Source organism: Strigops habroptila, chromosome 5 (assembly GCF_004027225.2).
Source record: "Strigops habroptila isolate Jane chromosome 5, bStrHab1.2.pri, whole genome shotgun sequence".
NCBI classification, from domain to species: domain Eukaryota; kingdom Metazoa; phylum Chordata; class Aves; order Psittaciformes; family Psittacidae; genus Strigops; species Strigops habroptila.
In genome coordinates, this window is record NC_044281.2 from 1,019,099 (window position 1) to 1,039,467 (window position 20,369).

The 20,369-nt window shown below is 44.1% G+C and overlaps 1 protein-coding gene across 5 annotated transcripts in view; it reads right to left on the minus strand.

Annotated features, from left to right (window-relative positions):
* Positions 1-1,006: 1,006 nt before the first annotated feature.
* UBE2F (ubiquitin conjugating enzyme E2 F (putative)) overlaps positions 1,007-20,369 on the minus strand; it is a 91,735-nt gene continuing 72,372 nt past the window's right edge. For 4 of the 5 annotated variants that reach the window (XM_030487375.1, XM_030487377.1, XM_030487379.1 and 1 more), the window contains one exon: positions 1,007-2,376. In XM_030487375.1, coding sequence (XP_030343235.1) covers positions 2,326-2,376 — 51 coding nt within the window. In that variant the 3' untranslated portion in view covers positions 1,007-2,325. Of the gene's footprint in view, positions 2,377-10,171; positions 10,262-20,369 lie in introns of all 5 variants that reach the window. The other variant, XR_003991561.1, reaches the window with a different exon arrangement.

Below are 20,369 nucleotides of genomic sequence, written 5' to 3' on the forward strand. Positions count from 1 at the left end.
CTGGGTCATGAGCTGATGGGCTCTTCTAGGATGAGGATCTTCTAGGATCATCTTCTATGATGATTTTTGCCCCTGTGTATTCTGGATGGGAAGAAACTGCTGCTCAGCCGCCTTCTGCAGTATGTAATAGTATCCAAACTTCTCTGCTCATCTGCTCCAGGGAAGCAGGAACATGGTGCAGGGATCATACAGCAGGGCTGTACTGGGAAGGGGGAGACTGGCTTTGATGGCAGTACCTGTGGCTCTGTGCTCACACAGGCTGCTGTACCCCAAACCTGCTGCATGCCCTGACATAGCTGCTCCTGGCTCTCGTTAGCAGCACCCTGCGTTTGCTCTGCCATGGCTTCCAGGCACGAGTGAGGAGCCAGAGCTGGGCAACAGCCAAGAAACAGGGACTTCTACCCATTTTGTTGAAGGATGGGAGGTGACAACGGTACCAGGGTGCCAGTACAGCAAGGAACACCCACCTTTGTTACAGCAAACTGGTTCAGTGTTTTCAGCTTGAAAATAAGAAAATCCTTCTGACTTGGCAAGCAAAACCTAGACCTGTTTTCCAATCTTCCTATTTTTGTGAGTGTTTTATTCCTTACCTTCCCTGACATTACTATTCCGGCAGCAAAGATCTCTCACCACAGTCGCCTGCTTAAAATAATATCCTGATCCGTATTTCATTTTAGCCACAGTGGCAACATTACCCGAAGATGAAGCTCACGATGAGGCTCTCCTCCTGCATACCAATCCCTGCATTTCATTTATCTGCTTTCCTAGACCTCCAGTAGCAGCTACAGGAGCCTGTGAAGCTGTAAGAGAAAAGGCACAGGAAGAACTTAAGCCTTTAAAGCAAGGCTGCACCGTGCTTAAAATCTGCAGCCCAGCTCTGCCATGCTGGTGATGGAGACAAGTTTTGATTTCCTTCAGTGTCTGCAGAGGAACAGTAGGGAAGAATAAAGTGTAATCATGGGATAAAAACCCACCAACACGCGAGCATTACACATACACTTGCTCTGTATGAAACCACACCAACATTTATTTCTATGGTTTATCTATTTATAAAAGCTTGACTCAGTTCCATTGCACCTCCTCCGTGTGATCCCACAAGTGGCTCCCCAGGGGAGGAGTAGTGGGGAGCTCTGGCCCACGCCAGGCAGCGACTCCTCACGGCGTTTACTCTGAAGTGATTCCTGAGGCACATGCTACTCTCTTGTGAAGGATCTCTGCTTGCACACACACTGTGTTTGATATACAGCTACTTACAGAAAAGGCGATTATAGCATCATACCCCTTCTAATTACCAAGAAAGCCAGGCGTGCAGGAGTGTTTCAGAGAGGTGCAGTGCGTTCTGGTTCTCAGCTGCATCATTAGTCATTCCCTTTCAGTGCAGAATGTTGAAGAACACAATTAGGTATTCTCCAGGTCACGGTGCTTGAATTTACCTTCATCAGATCAGATCAAACAGTGTCTGATGCTCCCTCACCACATCCGGATTGGAAAGCCAAAGGCAGATTTCTTACCAAAAAAAAAAAAATCTCCCTTTTGTTAAATTTTCACAGAAATATATAATATATATTTTATATATGTACATAGTTTTACTAATACTACACATTTACTTAAGTTACGGATTAGCCTGTATTTCTTGTAACTACTTCACACAATGAATAGGAACAAAAGAAAAATACTGTAGCCCAAACAGGAGCTGAAAATAACAATGTAAGAATTCCAAACGTGTGACAAAAACATACTTAACATTAAATATCATCAAGGATTTCAATACCAGAAGTAGAATTTCATTTAGCACTAGCATTCTGGCAAGCTCTAAGCCTTAGCTGAATGACTCTTGGAGAAAGCTTGTATTGTTTCTGCTCATCAAAGGCAACGGGATTGTGATTTGGTTCACAGGAGACCATTTTATTGCCAACTTGAAGTGTTCTAAAAGCACGCCACCTCATCTGTTTGGTTGGGTTTTTATCTCCCCCCCTCCAAACTAGGCAAGAGTTAAAAAAAAAGTGTAATTACAATTTCGATAGTGATTTCTTTTAACTTCTCAAGCATATCTCATCAACAGGATATACAGTACAGTTCAGAAGAGTAAACATTTTTAAAAGTAAGCAAACAATTTTTTTTCACCCAACATACACAATTTCTTGCTGTATTTATGTTGAACTCTCCTTTTAACATGGACAAGTTATGAAGTTAGTTTTCTTCTTCAGTACAACATGGACACAGGACTAGTACAATCCGGGCTGGTTTTGTTGTTGTTGTTGTTGTTGTTGAAGTTAAGGATAACTCTAGTGTGGAAGCCATGGTCCTGCCATCCATCTCCCTTCATCATCTCGCATAGCGCTTAATGTAATCTTCAACTTTATTCCGAAAGTCCTCCTAGAGAGAAGCAGAGTCAGAATTACCCCAAGCACATCAGAGAGGGGCTCACATAGGGCTGCAGTGGTGGTGGATGCCCACATCAGCAACCAGTAGGGTCAAGTGTCCATCAACGTTTCCAACGTGGTGTATGAGAACTGAGGCAACCTCTCGAGTCCCTGGCAAGCAGACGTCTGCGCTCCACTGGGAATCTCCTTTGGGGACTGACCTGAACAAAGTTTGCCATCACCAGTTATCAACGTAGGTACAGACAGACTGTGTCTGACAGGTCACCTGTGCTGGGCGGCCAGGGCCCAGCTAGTGGCACGGCAAAGATCTGGCTGTGGTTTTAGAGAAGGAAGGGAAGCTCTCCTTGCCAGACAAAAGAGCCAGCTCTGTCCCAAACACTCATCCTGGCCTCCCTAGGTGACTGCGCAATATCACAGCCAGCACATTACCGGCACAAAATCAATCACTGTCATTTATTATAGCCTGTATAGAATTAAAAACTCGCCATCCAAGTCACTTGTTTGTGAAAGTGGTTCAGAGGGAACACGCTTACACCTGTAGCCCTCCACACAAAACCTATGAGACTATCATATAACCTCTGTATCCATGGAAAAGCACACATTTCTGGCAGCTTATAAAGCATGGAGATACTGAGCAGAGAGAAATTCTGACATACTTTCCTCATTTGACCCTTGTCCAAGTCAGGATGTCAGAAGATGCTACATTCCTATAACATTATTTATTTCGAGCCTGAACCTTGCCTCATGTGCTTAACAGCCTGTTACTAAATGTGTCCAACACAAACACACCAAGTGGTCTGTGCTCCAGATTCAAGTGGGGGGTTCACAGCAAAGCGCATTTTGCTTGATTTCCAGCTCCCAGTTTTGTGTGCTGCTGGAATATAAAGCAGGAAAACCTGGGAAATTTATGTGCTTATGTTTGTTCAAAAATAAAAGCCCCAAACCACAAAAACCCCAACACACACAAAGGATGAAGAGGTTCTGAATGCAGTGACCTGGTGTGCTGGAGCTGCCTGGAGAGCAGGGGCCATGGAAGCACTGAAATCCTCTGCCCACCAAGCCAAGGCTCTGCTTTTACCTCGTTGCCATGACCTGAGCGATCAGTAAGAGATGGACCAGCTTTAAATGACATAACTTGACAGCTCCAGGCTTGCCAGTACATAAAATGATGCCCTTGGGACGCACACTGAGTGTTCTGGTACAGCCCACTCAGCAAAGAGCTAAATAACATGAAATTTACAGACAAAACAGCAGTTTTGTCATTTGTCAGTTTAATGCCCCTGTAAATAATGACCGTTGGGTGTCCAAGGAGTTTAATATCAGGTCTTGTTTACTTCTTCGTTAACAGTAGATAAAGGTGAGCACAGCAATATCCACCATGACTTCGTACTAATACTGCTAAGAAGTCCTGAAAAGCATGAAGTTTGTTTTAAAGCTGTAGGAAAAGCAGTCTTCCCTTACAGGGGCATGCACTAAGAGTTGGGGTTGTTCAGGCTGGAGAAGAGAGGGCTCCAGTGAGACCTTAGAGCAGCTCCAGTGCCTAAAGGGGCCGACAAGAAACCTGGAGAGGGGCTTTTGACAAGGGCATGTAGGGACAGGACAAGGTGGAATGGCTTTAACCTGATAGAGGGGAGATTTAGATTAGACATTAGGAAGAAACTCTTCACTATGAGGGTGGTAAGGTGCTGGCACAGGTTGCCCAGAGAGGTTGTGGATGCCCAGAGTTCCAACCCCCTGCCACAGGCAGGGACACCTTCCACTAGAGCAGGTCGCTCCAAGCCCCTGTGTCCAACCTGGCCTTGAACACGGCCAGGGATGGGGCATCACCACCCTCACAATGAAGAAGTTTTCAGCTCTGATAGATTTTGGACTATCTTGATACAAACACATAATAATTACTCAGAATAATTACTCATAATGGCAAACAATGCTGGAAAGCTCCAATTTACTGCTTATGGTAGATGTGCTCAGTATTACAGACTGATGGCTCGCAGCATCAAGACACACAACATCACAGCATGTTGGTCACAACACTGTATCTGGTAAGTGAAGCTTTTTGGACTCGTCCTGTTACTGGGATATAGACCTAAATAAAAGGTTAGTAGCTACGAGAAGGCAAAAAACCCATTGGCAATATCATTGATCTTTTAGGCTAAGAAAAAACACTGGACATGCAACAGGGCCAACTACATCTTTGGTGTATCTACAACATCCAAGAGCAGCACAGTGCACACAGGTCAGGGCACACTCCTCTTTTTCACGCGTACCTTTACAAGCTTTTCAAATGGGAAATGGGCTCTCAGCAGTGATTTAACAGAAGGAGGACCTCAGCAAAGCAGGAAGGCTCCAGAAATCCATGCTGTCACTTCAGCTGACTTGCTAGATGAAGGGGCTGACAGCATTGGCAAGAATCTATTAACACGATACTCGCTGTATGTGAACCTGGTGCTGAAGAGGAGGTTTTCATCCCATAGCTGTAATACTCCATCTTCACATGCCATATGGCTTAACAGTTCCTCATTACCAAGGGGCACTTTTCTATGTGCACATCTGTTTATGTGCAGTACTGAATAATCAGAAGCATAAAAATTAATCAGAGCAGCACATATCCTGCATTATAAAGAGGCACATACAAAATCCTGCTAGGAATGCTAAGGGAAAGAACAAAGCACTGCATTTTACCCTCTCTTAACTTCCCTTCAAGGACAGATCCTAAGTGTAGGACTACTAGAAAGATGGGCTAGAGGCAGGTTGTGCAAAACACCCCGTCTTATTAAAAAAACCAAGCCTACCCACTTGAATGGAGCTTCCTTCTCCTGATTCTTTCTGCTGGAGACTCCAAAGAACTGTACCCAAGCCCAGATCTGCATTAGTGCCCTGTGCCTCAACCATCCTTTGATGCCAAAACAGACACTGATGAGAGGGGGAAGAGTCACAAGGTTTGCTGCTGGAAATCCCCCCCACTAAAGCAGTTCATCTTAATGACCACCTATGCTCCTGCCAGAATGCTTGTCTAGCTGCTGGTGGTGGTTGCTTTGCCATGTCCCTCTGGTCCTGGATCACGTCCCACCGCTAGTTTGGCCAGAGGCACAGCTGCTGCCTCTGCACTGAAGTAGTTTCCCATCTCAGAGCTGTCAGGCCAAAAACTGATGAAGGGGGAGAGGGTTGGCTGGAACATTCTACTACACATGCACTGATGCTGTAACACATGAAACGCCATCAGAGACAGACCTTAAGCTCTGCTAGGCCATCAGTGAGTGCTGGAAATACCACCTGCAGGAGCATTTAAAAGGGGAAATCTAATTTCTAACTACTATCATTTGCCCTTCATCAATACTACTTCCTTCACAAATTTCAAGATATAAGATATGGAGTTAGAGGAGGACAAAACTGCTCTTGGGTTCTCTAGAGATGTGCTGGGTGGTGGGGAGGAATGAGGCTTGGGTTTCTATGTGGGAGCAGTACCTGCAGCCTTGCCTGGTTTAGGGTGGAGAGGTCTGGGGCTAAGCCAGGAGACAGAGCTCCTCTCTGCAAGAGAGAGTCAGGGAATGAAATCAGGCACTGGCCTCATGGGCAGCATGAAGCTGCAGCTCAGATAACGCCAGTATTCCCTTAGCACAACGGCCATCCCATCACACAGCACAGGCACAGGATGGACAGCGCAAGTATCAGCACGTACAATTCAACAGATGCCTTCCCCATACCCTCTAAAGGAAAACAAGATGATCAGCTGGAAATAGGAAACTAATAAAAATGTGAACAAACCAAACATTGTAACTCTAAGCACACTCCAAAAAAGCACAGCAGGTCCTCTCCCAGCACCAGCTGGATGTAAGAGGTACAGATGAGCCCAGACACAGCTCCACAGGGACTGAAGGCATCTGTTGGTGGGTGGCCACCCCGATATGTCCCAGGCACTGGGCTGCAGCGTGTTCTCCCTGCAGATCCCTGTCCTATCCCAGTCCTCACCCAGTTAAGCCAGACCAGCTCTGAAGATGCTCAGCTCTCAAACCCATGTATGAGAAGAAACCATCTAAAATGGGAGAGTTTACACAATTTTGGAGCAGACCCAAAGCTGCTTTGCCCTGAGCTGTGGGGAGGTGAGAGGGAGAGATGAGGGGTACACGAGTAACCCTGTGGGAAGTATTTGCTGCATGAGTAATGCTGGCCAAATCGCTGCTTCACTCCATGAAAACCAGATGGGGACAAACAATTAAAGGGAAACTCAAAGTTTATCAGCGGGTGAAGAGTATGGAATAGAAGCCACAACACATTTCACAAATCATGAGCTGAAAACTGGGTTACAGCACAGACTGCAAAGTTAAAACAATACATCCATGGAACTTCTCCTTTGTATTTAAACAAAGAAGTTCTGTTTATACGAAGATGTTTAACAAGTAACCTTTAAGCAGATAAACATATATATTATATATATGTATTTTGGCAAGAATTCTAGTCAAAGACACCAATTTCAAACAACTTACTGGTTTCATGATTTTCATTTTTACTGCATGTTCTTACCAGACAGCACACGTGCAATGATTTGCACGAAGAAAATATTAAAAAGCAAATCCTTATTTAATTAGCTTTAGATTAAAAAAAACCACACCCCAAACTGACTGATGTAATATTAAAACAATTCACTGAAGTCCCAACTGGTTGTCTTAAAAACATGCCACACTGAAATGAGATTAAAAAATGCAGGAAAGTTGTTACTACAAGATATTTTACAGTGAAACAAGCTCAATACCTGGCCAGAGTGGAAATTTATCACAAGTTATTTATCTCCAAGGAGCACTTGGGAAAGGATTTATAGACAAATATGGAAACAACAAGAAAACTGCCACCCCAAAAGCCCAGAGGAGAATTAGGGTCTACAGTTTGTAAAAGCATACTGAAGCACACACCCAAGAACTAGGTACCTTTTTGAACACTGGGGTCTGACCTGACTTGGCACCTCTAAGAGAAGACTGATTTTTCAACAATTTATACTGCCCTGAGTTGTACTGATGAACTCTTTGTCCATTATTAAGCTTTTCATTTGAAAATGGAAGATCTGCTCAGTTATCCAAAGAAAAGACCAAACGTCTCTCTGACAGCTACCAGGGGAGTTTAGAAAAGTTGTAATGGAAACTTTATCTCAGGAATCTCTTTTCTTTTTAAACAAATGTATACATAAGAATTACACTATAAGAAATAAAAAAACAACTAAACAAAAACCCCAAACCAAAGCAGATTTAGCCCATTATCTTTAATATATCCACTACTGGTACCACTTCACACACTGTAGTATTTGGCAAATGTTTTCTTCTTCCTACTCACAATACTGACCTCAGTTTCTGCCCTCAAGTGTGTCAGAGACTATACCCCCTCTTTGGGGGCTGTGTTCTCCAGGTTGAACGCCATACTGGCCATTCCCTGCAGGAAAATGCAGAGGGTACTTGCCTCTGTCCCTTGATTGTGACTACAACCACCCAGATACAATAGTGAGAAACAATTCCTGGTCCACCTTCACATCGTTTAGATTTACAATGCTGTAAAATTCAAATGGAGACGACAAAAAAAAAAAAAAAGGTCACAAAAATACTCAATTGCACCTGCCCTTCCTTCTTTAGTGTTAAAGAAAATAAAATAGCAGTAACAATAAAAAAGCACTATTTTTACCAAGCACTATTTTAACCCAAGTTTGTCACCAAGGTTAAAGTCCAAACAATTTCTACCAGGACCTTGTACTTAAAGTGTTTACTAAAGGGGTCTCCTGAGCACCAGGAACATGACAGGAACAAGGCCAGGTTGGACACAGGGGCTTGGAGCAACCTGCTCTAGTGGAGGTGTCCCTGCCTGTGGCAGGGGGTTGGAACTGGGTGAGCTTTAAGGTCCCTTCCAACCCAAACCAATCTGGGATTCTATGCCATTACTCAGCTCCAGCCAAAGTTTTAGGAGGAGGATATAATCACCAGGTAGGTTTACCCATTAGCCTTATGAGTTATATTTAAAGTGACCTTTTCTTTTTTTTCCATCTTGCAGGAAATAATGAGCATTCACGTCCATCATCCCCCACACATCCACTCCCATTTAAAAAGGAGCTGAATGAAACCTTTGAGTAATACGAAAATCTCAAGTGTGAGGTGCTTTTCCAGTTCATGTTCCTGCCTTGTTACCATTTCCCTGTCGTTGATTTATTTTGCTCAGCCTCTACGCCACCTGAACCCTTTTCCAAGCTCTGTAATTACAGTTTAAAATCTAAGAAGAAAGAGTGGGGGTGAAGAACCTATACAAAGGTATCTCCCACAGACTCCTGTGCTTAGCATGAATTTTCACAGCCTCTGTTCTCTACTTCATCTTTTAAACGCCACTTCCAGACACCACGCAACTCTTATTTTGCAAAACAATGAGAAAATGCTTTAGGTAGCTAAGCCCTCACACCAAACCCCAAAAATGCCACTGCTGTTTTTACTGTGATTATCTGGGGGGAAGAAGAGAAAGTTTTGGGCCTTTTTTTGACAAATATCTGTCCATATAGGTATGTTACAGAATAGACCTGCCTGCCAGGACGCTGCTCTGGGGAGAAGTCAAAGATGTGTTGCAGAGATAGAGAGAAGGATCAGCATGCTGAACATGAAGCAGCACATCCATCTGAGATTCTCAGATCCTATGTAGGAAGCATTTCCCTCATGCTTCTGCAAACTCTCTGTTGTTTGCCAGTGAAGCAAAGACAAAGGAAAAAAGCACTCTCTGAAGTTACTGGAAGAGGAAAGAGCTGTGGATTAGCGTGTGAAAGCTGCTGGGGTAGCCAGGGCTAACTACATCTAAATCCCATTTGTGCAAAGGTGAGGGAACTGAGCCAGCTGAATAGGGCAAAGCAGCTTCCCCAAGAAAATCCTTCCTCGGATCAAACACGATGCGAGTCCTGACCCTCTTGCCCTATCTGCCCTTTTGCTTTTGGAGCAGCTTGGCTGGAGGCAGTTGGTGGAGACTTTCACAAGCCCTCTGGTCATATGGCCACAGTGCCAATAGCCTTGGGATTTGCCCTGTGACCCATTTGCTTATTACCATTTATGATTTTACCCAGGTTGCTGAAAACAAAGAAAACCTCCCGGGAGATAAACCTGGCAGCACGGAGATTGCTTGGTTAGTCAGTGCCTGATGTTGGGTGCTTGTTTCTCCACACTCCTCCAACGCTACTGGGGTCAGCCCAAGGCTGGCGCCAGGCACATTGGCCATCTTGTCAATACCGTTGTTGGAAAGGGTTATAGAGAGAGCCCTTCAAGAAAATTACCTGAATTATCCCAATTACACTGATGTTAACCTCCTCTGTGCTGCAAACACACTTCCACCCACGAGGATGTCACTCATTTCCAAGAGAGGATATGTCCTCACGATCTGAGCTCTTAATGGATGAATTATAAGCACAGGGGAAATGGGAGCTGCCTGGGTCTGGTGAGAGGGTTTTTGCAAGTCATACTCTACTCCAGCTAAATGATATCCAAACAAACCTGGCTGGGCAGGCGAGGCACATAGGGAACTCCACTTAAAGAGATCAGACTCCTTGTTTGCATTCAACAACCCTCCTGTAAGGTTCCCTTTTAAAGCCATGCATTTCTTTAAAGAATCCAAAGCAAAAGCTTTCCTTTTAAGCTACTTACCTGCCTAAAGCATGTAAAACAAAAACTTCAAAAGATCTTCATTTCTTCCACATTTCTATCATTACCTCAGCAAGTCAAAACATCTGCAAAAGCTTAATCAACTTTGCTGAACCCGAAAGAGGTGCCATCCATCATCTTTACCTCTGTTACCACAAATAGCAGCTGTGCTGTTGGCTCCTTTGCACATGCCATTTAATGTACTTTATGCCCACTGGGAAAAGACTTCAAAGGCTGTAAGATGGACACAGAACACAAAATGGGGAGGCAATGCAAGAAAAACCCCAGTGACGTTGTCTAAATGCAGTAATGTTGCAGGAAAACAAGTATGTATTATACTGTGGCTGCAAGAAGTTCAGTGGGAACAGCAAACACCAACCAGGGTGGTTGGGTGTGCAGAGGAAGTGAAGGATTTACTGCAATAAGTACAGAGGTAAATAAATGCAATGACTCACAGGGAGAATTGTTATGAAAAGCTGGTTTTGGAGTGGGATGGTACCACTGTTCTTAGTAAGACAGTTAAGTGTTAATCAAAGAGTAATAAAACCCCCACCACAAAAATTAAATAGCTTCCAAAACAAACCCCACATGAAATTTTAAAGCCTTTGGGGGCTAAATACTTTTCCAGTGTTGTAAAAGCTTGAAAAGCTGAGGTTAGCCTTGAACACAGCAGATCAAGTTCTGCCCTTGAGAAGCTCCTTCTGCTGCTTATTGAATCCTACACTGCAAATGTGGAGTCCACGGGCACTTGTCCTGGCTGGAGCTCCATGGTGTGTGCATTTATCTATCATAGAATCCTAGAGTGGTTTGCGTTGGAAGGGACCTTAAAGCTCATCCAGTTCCAACCCACCTTCCACTAGATCAGGCTGTTCAAATTAGAAGAATTCTTCAATGTTATGTATCCCCTGGCAGATGAAATCAGGTAATGATCCTCAGTTCAGTATCCAGGAATCTATGTGAGTTTCTTCTTTCACTTGAAGAAAGTTAAAAAACCCCTTGCATTTTCATCACGTCACAGTTTTGTACTGCTAGAAATAAATAGCAGTGTTCTTGAAAATGTTCAGAACCAGCTACTTCCTATTAGGAAGAGTGATTTCAGGATTGTCAAGGGCTGCTGCAAGGTTATCAACTGAAACAAGGGAATGAGGTTAAGTGGAAAACCTTATACTAGACAACAGGCAAAGACAGATCCCAGTCCAAGAGAAGCTCAAACATGAGTAAATAAAGTGGCACAGCAAGGATGAGACTACGCTTATTTAAGCAAAACATTAACTCAAACAATGCAAATAATGTAAAGAATGAGGGTCTAACAAAGGCAGCTTGAAGCCAACATAATGAGAGAAAGATCTGGGCATGCCTCTCCCTGTCCTGACAAGTACTCAACAGCCTTTCTGTCATTTACCCTTCCTTGACCTAAGAGCCAACTGCATCAACCAACTTGTTGACAAAGTCCAGCAATGAAGAAGTTGAAAATACATTAATTTGCACCCTAAATTCTTGGACCCAGATCACAAATCAAAAGCCTGAGGAGTTCCTGGAGGCCCAGATCCACCCTGGTAACTCTGCGACTCTCTGTAAGAGCAGTAGGAGAAAATGCACACAGAATCAGCCAAAGAAACCAGCCATCCTGGGTGGAGAACTCTGCTGTGTGTTTGCAGTACAAAAGGTAGGACTGAAACGAAAGGTGAGGTTGGCACTCCAGTCTGGAATGCTTCAAGTCCTAGAGAGACCATTGTAATGATCCTGCAAAGCAATTACTCATACTTTTAAGTACGATGTATCAGTGTCACAAGAACTGGGACAACCAGCTGAGATCCATGCTAAAATGAACAGACACCAAGAAGAATGGCTTTAAGCTGAAAGAGGGGGAGGTTTAGATTAGATACAAGGAAGAAGCTCTTCCCTGTGAGGGCTGTGAGGCACAGGGTGCCCAGAGAAGCTGTGGCTGCCCCATCCCTGGCAGTGTTCAAGGCCAGGTTGGACACAGGGGCTTGGAGCAACCTGCTCTAGTGGAAGGTGTCCCTGCCCGTGGCAGGGGGTTGGAACTGGATGAGCTTTAAGGTCCCTTCCAACCCAAACCAGTCTGTGATTCTGTGAAGAAACACAATAGTTAAGAAGAGAGAAAGGTAGTAAAACGGCCAAATTACAGCTTACCAGTGTCTTTATGCATTTCTTTTGCAGAGGGTAATTGGATCATTCTGTAGAAAGAACTGTCTAGAGAGCTGTCCTTGAAATCTAACATACCTCAACTGGAGAGGAAGCATCAGAAAACCCAGCAAAGACCAAGGGACTCCTGAAGTACTGCAGCAATCACCACATTTGGCAAAACATTTCTTATGCTAATGAGTTTTAAAAACAATACCCTGGATCCCGCAGCAAACTCCTGGGAATTTTCTTTAATATAAGACTATGACCTCACAAACTTCCTATCAGAGCAATTCCAAGATCAGGTAGAAGAGAGAAAATACAGAAGGAGAAACCCAGTTTACAGACAAACTGAGAACAACTAAAAATGTTAAGAAGTAATCCAATGAGATGTTCAGACATGAAAAGGAGAGCAGAATGCATGCTAGCAGAGCAGCTAGGATGACACAGTATATGATTTTACAAAGGGTTTTACTAAGCAACTCTTCCTATAAACCTTGAGAATTAAGAATTGAAAATGAAGGAGCAGTAACTTCAAAGGCTTGACTTCAATTACTTTTTAAACAATCTTAATAGCATGTATCTTTCTACTGTTGGAATAAGAGCAACAGTACTGAAAAAGAAAAAATGAGTTGTGCAAAAGCCCCCTAAAAATTGACGTATATGGGAATATCACAGAATCACATTCTGGTTTGGGTTGGAAGAGACCTCAAAGCTCATTCAGTCCCAACTCCGTGCCATGGACCTGGACACCTTCCACTAGAGCAGGTTGCTCCAAGCCCCTGTGTCCAACCTGGCCTTGAACACTGCCAGGGATGGGGCATGTAGTCTGATTAGTAATTAGTTCAAAAGTGGCAAAATACAGAAGAGGAAAAAAGACAAATGCAAGTGAAAAAAAGCAGATCTTGAAATCAGTATGAAATGATGGAACTCCCCGTGGTGTTTGAATCGCTTGTGGGTAGTTCTCTTTACCAGAATAAAGCTTCACGTAGCGTGCAAGCGTCTATTTGCAACCCACACGTTTTTACCCATGCAGCTAGGGAACATCTAGCAAAATCAGAAAGGGCTTTAAAAGTCACATTCGGCAAGCAAAGATAGCAAAACACGACTGCCTACAGATTTGCAGACTATCATTACTAACTACGCCCTCGTCTCCCAATACAGCTTTTCCTTGGTATCCTTGATACTTTGCCACCTTCTCTCCCCCCGCAAGAACTGCCTGTTCAGCCTGGAGAAAAGGCGGCTCCAGGGAGAGCTTAGAGCAGCTTCCAGTGCCTGAAGGGGCTACAGGAAACCTGGAGAGGGGCTTTGGACAAGGGATGTAGGGACAGGACAAGGGGAATGGCTTTAACCTGCCAGAGGGGAGACTGAGATGAGCTCTGAGGCAGAAGCTCTTCCCTGTGAGGGTGCTGAGGCGCTGGCACAGGGTGCCCAGAGAAGCTGTGGCTGCCCCATCCCTGGCAGTGTTCAAGGCCAGGTTGGACACAGGGGCTTGGAGCAACCTGCTCTAGTGGAAGGTGTCCCTGCCCGTGGCAGGGGGCTGGAACTGAATGAGCTTTAAAGTCCCTTCCAACCCAAACCAGTCTGTGATTCCATCATTCCCTCACCCTCCTGCAGCCTCTTGTGTTGCTCAGATCACCTCGCTACCAGCTGAGGGAAAGGCAAACCTCATGGTCTACGCTGAGCGGTGAGTGCCCACACAGTCCCGAGAGCACCCCTTCAGAGTGAGCTCTGGCTGAGCTTGCATGGCAGGCTTTCTGGGTGCCTCACTCACAAACCATCCTTCTCCTTGCTGCTGCTCACAGTTCTGGTGACAGTTATGGGAGCTGGATGCAAAGACTCTGCTGCTTTGTCAAATTTGACAGAAATTGATGCGTGTGTTTAAAAGCTACAGGGATTAAGGGGGAGGCTGGGATGAGGGAAGGGACAGATGGATGGCAGCACTGCATAAGCCTTATTCCTTTACAAAAAAAGACTAAAAAGTGAAACAATTTCTAAAGGTTCACTTCAGTGAAGCTCCAAGACAAACTGATGGTGTGGACTGCATAAATGGACAGTGAGGTGGACTGAACCAGCTGAACTGCTGGGTTCGAGGGATTGTGATCAGTGGCACAAAGTCCTAGTGGAGTACTCAAGGAGCTGATATCGGGGCCAATACTGTTTAACCTTTTCATTAATGACCTGGATGAAGGGCAGAGTTTGCTGATAATGTAGAACTGGGAAGGACACTGGGGTTTTGGCTGGCCACCAAGCTGACCAAGAAGACCACTAGCATCCTGGGCTGTACTATGAAGAGGACTGGCAGCAGGTCAAGGGGGGTGATCCTTTCACCCCACTCAGGCTTGATGAGATACATGTGGAGTGCTGTGCCCAGTGCCAGGCTTCCCAGGATTAGAGAGATAGGGACTTACTGAGTGAGCTTGGCAAAGGGCCACAAAGATGGTTATTGAATGAGAGCATCTGTCACAGGAGAGACTAGAGACTGACTTGAGACTGTTCAGTCTAGAGAAAAGAAGGCTTAGAGGGACCATGATTTGTACAAGTACCTGATGGGACACTGCAAAGAGGACAGACCAAGACTCTTCGCAGTCGTGAGAGGCAATGGGCACAAACCGAAATACAGGAAATGTCTTTTAAAGAGTCTGTTTTACTGTAAGGGTGGTGGGACATGGGAACAGGTTGCCCAGAGAGGTTGTGAAGTCTCCATCCTTGGGAATGGAGATTCCCAAAATGGAGATGCTCAAAACCTGACTGTACACAGTGCTGGGCAATCTGCTCCAGCTCACTCTACCCTGAGCACAGAGGCAGGACTAGACAATTGCCAGAGCTCCCCGCCAGCCTCAGAGGCTTTGTGATTCTGTGAAACACCTTCTGAAAACGCCTCGAGGATGAAGTGCTGGAAAACCTGAAGTTACAGAACAAACAGCCCTCCCCATGGGATTTAGAAACACTTTACTTGGTCACACTGGGCATAAACAAGAAAGAACAAATAAATGTTTCTATCAAGACCTTTAATTTGCAGTTACATTAAAAACACAAGCTTATTTTCATGTAACCTGCCAGCTGCCTAGCAAAACTTTCTCGTATCTCCTTACTCAATTTCATCAGTATTCATAATGTCTTCAAATTACTCTGCTGCTGGTACAAGAATATTAGACTGACAGACCCAAAACAATATCCAACTTTTATCAGAGAAGCGAAAGGGCAGAAAACAGAAATCCTTCAAAAATGATAGTGGAACTGAGGTTGACACATCTGTCCATACCACAGTGACACACCAAACATAAGAACGTTTTGTTAAAAGTATAATTTTTAGTCTTGAAAAAGCCTGGAAGTGTCAGGCTTGTCAATTCAGTAATTCCTTTACTCTCAGCTCCACAAACACTCTTTTGTTCTACACCTAATTATTATTATGTCATATTTCAGTATGTTCAAGACCAGATTGTTTAGCTTGTAATATATGGATGGATTACCCTCCTTTCTCCACTCAATTACAGATTTACAGTCTAGGAAACTTTAATCAAAAAATTACTTTAAATCTCAAGTTCCCTGCAGTTCTGTATCTCCCCACCTACAATAATTTACATTAATTATATTCCATTGATTGCTTCTAATGATCAAGGCAAAAACTTTCTCTTCCTTTTCACCTATTTCAGTACTATCTGTACTGCCTTGTTCAAGAAATAATCCTCCTGATTGCAGCCTTCATTTTTATTTCTAAGAAGACAGCCACAGACTTTACTCACACACCCAAGAGAGAATGTCCTTTCAGCCAAGGAACTACAGCTGGGACTGCCTGCAGAATGCAGTAATTATATCATGGATGAGTAACCACTCATCATAAGGGTGAGTGAATGGTGTGGAGGCCAAGCCATTAAGATCAACTCTCCTCTCAGCAAGACAAGGAGAATCATTTCAAAACCCAGGTAAAGCTGCTTTGTGTCTGTTAAGCAGTGCCCAAGAGGGGCTCCTCAAGGGTGAACGGCTATCTGAACCAATTCAGACACGAGAGTTCCTGTTAGGAACTCGGTCTTAAGACTCACACTGATTTCTCTGCCAAACATTCTATACTCTTTTTATCGCAAACATGGGCCGATTCTAAGGTTGAAGTTTCGAAGATATAAGAAAGAAAACCCCTAGGACAAGAGTCTCAGAAGTCACTGCAGTCAGTGCAGCACAGTGCTGATTGAAACCACAGTCCAACCTCAGTTCTGAAAACCAGAAAAAAGGATTTATTTTGCAGGCAGATAATAAAAAAGTGGAATGTCAAGCTTAGATTATAAAACTGGTTGCTTCTTTCTTTGTGCATTTTAGGTTTTGTGCAGAATTGGAACCTTTGGCATCTACAAGTAAGAAGGGCAGCACAGTAGAGAAAAGGGGTCTGTCTGCTCCTTCAAAACTGAACTTGTCAGAGCAGAGATAAAATAGGTGAGAAAGGCTGTCTGTGTAGGAACATTACACCAAGACTGAGACACATTCAAGTCAAAATTAAGGAAAGGATAAGAAACAGAATGCAATTTAAATGCCAGAGAATTAATCCAGGACTAAGAGGATCCAGAGGAATGCCCAGACCCCCACTGCTTTATTGTCCTACTCAGGGTGAATCGTTTCCCTCTCTACATCACTACACTTCCACCAGCAAAGCAGCAAAACCCGTGATAAGCTCTCCACCAGTGTGCTTTGTTTTCTCTCATGAAATGACTTCAGTAAGACCTAGGCATTAGATCTCAAATTCAACTGAATTAATTGACTCCAACTGACTTAGAGTGAGCTGGGAATACCTGACTATCTATGGCCCTTGCTACCTCGGCAGAAAGAGGAGGTGACTGTGTCTTCTTACCGTAACTTGTTCTCTTCTGCTCCAGGGCTCTGGGAATTTGTGTAACTTTAAGCCCTACCTACAAGAAACTACGCTCAAAATTGCAGTGCTGGATGATCAAACTAAATTTGCAGACATCAGATCCTATTCTATACACACAAAAATAAGTATCAAAAATATCTACAAATTCTACTGTAAATCAGTGTTAACCAGCTTCATGATTATGAAAGTAAAAAAACCATGTTTTTCTTTGAATCCAATTCTTCAGTTTATTATTAAAGATATAAAAATGAAATCGCTTACAATTACTACTAATTATTATAAGATAAATCAAGACAAGGTGAAAAGCTTGGCCTGAATGCAGCCAATGGAGAAAAAAAACACACTGGTAGTGTTGAAACATTAATTTTCATTCCTAATGAAGCAAATCAGAGTCTTAAGCCAAAGGATCATATTTGTCTGTTAAACTTTCAGGGTTATCTACCTACTTAAGCTTTGCAGACAGACATCTGTGAATTTTCAGATGATAAGAAATAAACAATATTTAAAAGATGCCCAAATCTGGTGTACTGCCTCTTCCTCCTATTAAATATAATTCCTATTTACTTTTCAAGAGGGATTTCAGCTCATGGGTTCATGTGCTCAATGCTACTAAAGAATCAAAAGCAGCTGTTGTTTTCTACAACAAGCACTGTAAGTACTTTGGAAACTATAAAGGACTTATTTTTAGATGAGTGATATGCTAATACCCCAGCAGTGTCAGACTGCTGCTTCACTGCAGTAATGCAAGGAACTCAGCTACCCACAGCAGCAGCAATTGTGAGGTACCTTGTCCCTACAGATTTCACTGCACCCCATCAGGTCCTTTTGGCCAGCAGCACCATCACAAGTTGCTTCTGTTATTGTTGCAATTGCCCAAGCAATTGCCCAATATTTTAAGTATCTGTAAGCACAAAATCAGAGTGCTTGACCATAAGCTGACACAATGGACAGCACTCCCTAATCAGAGAAGAAGTCATGTAACAACCAGCATCCTTACGATATCCTCAGATGAGAAAATCCAGTGGGATGCTTGATTAAAGGGCTCTGGATAGACATGGCCTGTTAAATTGTTCCCATGAAATTCATAGAAAGCCTGATTCTTTTTCCAGTGCTAAAAACTACTACAAAATTAATGTCCACATTAACAATTGCTGATTCCAATGGCCAGAGCTGGCCACAGGACTGCATATGGATAAGAATGGCAGCTATGGTCAATCTGTACAATCCACAGGCAGCCACGGGCTCAAAAGTAGAAACTTATTTGTAGCTGCTGCAGAGTAATAAAATGTGTTATATGACAAGTAATTTGCAGGTTACACGGTAAATGTGTTACTATTGAAATAAAGATCTTTCAAGACACCAGAAAAAAATACGTGTTTCTGGCTTCATAGATTTTGTTCCCGAGTATTCACACTACTGACATGGTAGTCAGTACATAACAACAAACTCAAGTTAGAATCATAGAATCATAGAATCGTAAGGGTTGGAAAGGACCTTAAGATCATTTAGTTCCAACCCCCCTGCCATGGACAGGGACACCTTGCCCTAAACCACGTGGCTCAAGGCTTTGTCCAACCTGGCCTTGAACACCGCCAGGGATGGAGCATCCACAGCCTCCCTGGGCAACCCATTCCAGTGCTTCACCACCCTCACTGTAAAGAACTTCTTCCTTATATCTAATCTAAACTTCCTCTGTTTAAGTTTGAACCCATTACCCCTTGTCCTACCACTACAGTCCCTAAGGAAGAGTCCCTCCCCAGCATCCTTGTAGACCCCCTTCAGATACTGGAAGGCTGCTAGGAGGTCACCACGCAGCCTTCTCTTCTCCAGGCTGAACAGCCCCAACTCTCTCAGCCTGTCTTCATAGGGGAGGTGCTCCAGCCCTCTTATCATCCTCGTGGCCTCCTCTGGACTCGCTCCAACAGCTCCATGTCCTTTTTATGTTGAGGACACCAGAACTGTACACAATACTCCAAGTGGGGTCTCACAAGAGCAGAGTAGAGGGGCAGGATCACCTCCTTTGACCTGCTGGTCACGCTTCTTTTGATGCAGCCCAGGATACGGTTGGCTTTCTGGGCTGCAAGCGCACACTGCCGGCTCATGTTAAGCTTCTCGTCAACCAACACCCCCAAGTCCTTCTCTGCAGGGCTGCTCTGAATCTCTTCTCTGCCCAACCTGCAGCTGTGCCTGGGGTTGCCCCGACCCAGGTGTAGGACCTTACACTTGGCTTGGTTAAACTTCATAAGGTTGGCATCAGCCCACCTCTCAAGCGTGTCCAGGTCCCTCTGGATGGCATCCCTTCCCTCCAGCGTATCAACTGAACCACACAGCTTGGTGTCGTCGGCAAACTTGCTGAGGGTGCACTCAATCCCACTGTCCATGTCGCCGACAAAGATGTTGAACAGGACCGGTCCCAACACCGATCCCTGAGTTACCTCCTAAACCTGCCAACACAGGTCTGGAATCCATAGAAAAGACCCACTCCCTGAAACCACTTCAACTGGCAGCTGTAACCAACCCACATCTCTCCATTTACTTTGCCAAACCAAACATGAGGCTAAACAAGGTGATATTTGAAGTCAGCGCCAGCATGGTGCTGGAAAGAGATTCCAAAAAAATCTGTTTATGGCTGATCTACCACATTCTTATGCCACGTTCAACAGGTCATCAAGGGAAACGTCAGACTATTTTGACAAATGCTCAGCATGCGATCCTCCCCTGACTGACATGTAAGCAAACGTGGCTTCATAACTAAGATGACAAACAAGCAAGATGCTGTCAGACGCTACCCCTTCATGCTGTGTGAAGTGAGCCATCAGCCACCATACCCAAAAGGGCTGGCAGAGGCTCAGGCTCTGGACGAAGAATAGCACGACTAAGGAATTGCTGCCTTTAATCACGAAACAGCCAGGTACTCTACACAAGGTGGAAGGTGTTTCTTGACTCCAGTTTTTGATGCATCTTTCTCTCCTCGAGTCATTTTGGAGCAGGAAGCTACTCTGTCACAATAAATTAAAAAGTAAAAGGGATGAAGGCGGAAATTCAAGCAAGCAGCAGAGCTGTCAGTCATGAATTTGAGGGTATTGACAAGAATGCAGCAGAAAACAGGCTGTTAATGCGACAATGCCGCAACTCAGAACTCTCTGCACAATTAGCAAAACACCAGGCTACCTCCATCACGTTGGAGCTGAATATTCTATTACATCGTCCCAGCAACAGCAAAGTTACATTTTGTTTTTGTCTCCATTCATTTATGCAGGATTACATTAGGGGATGTTAACCCTGCATGTCACCAACAGCTTGCGATCCCTCTCCATACTGTGGTCAGCCTTTGTT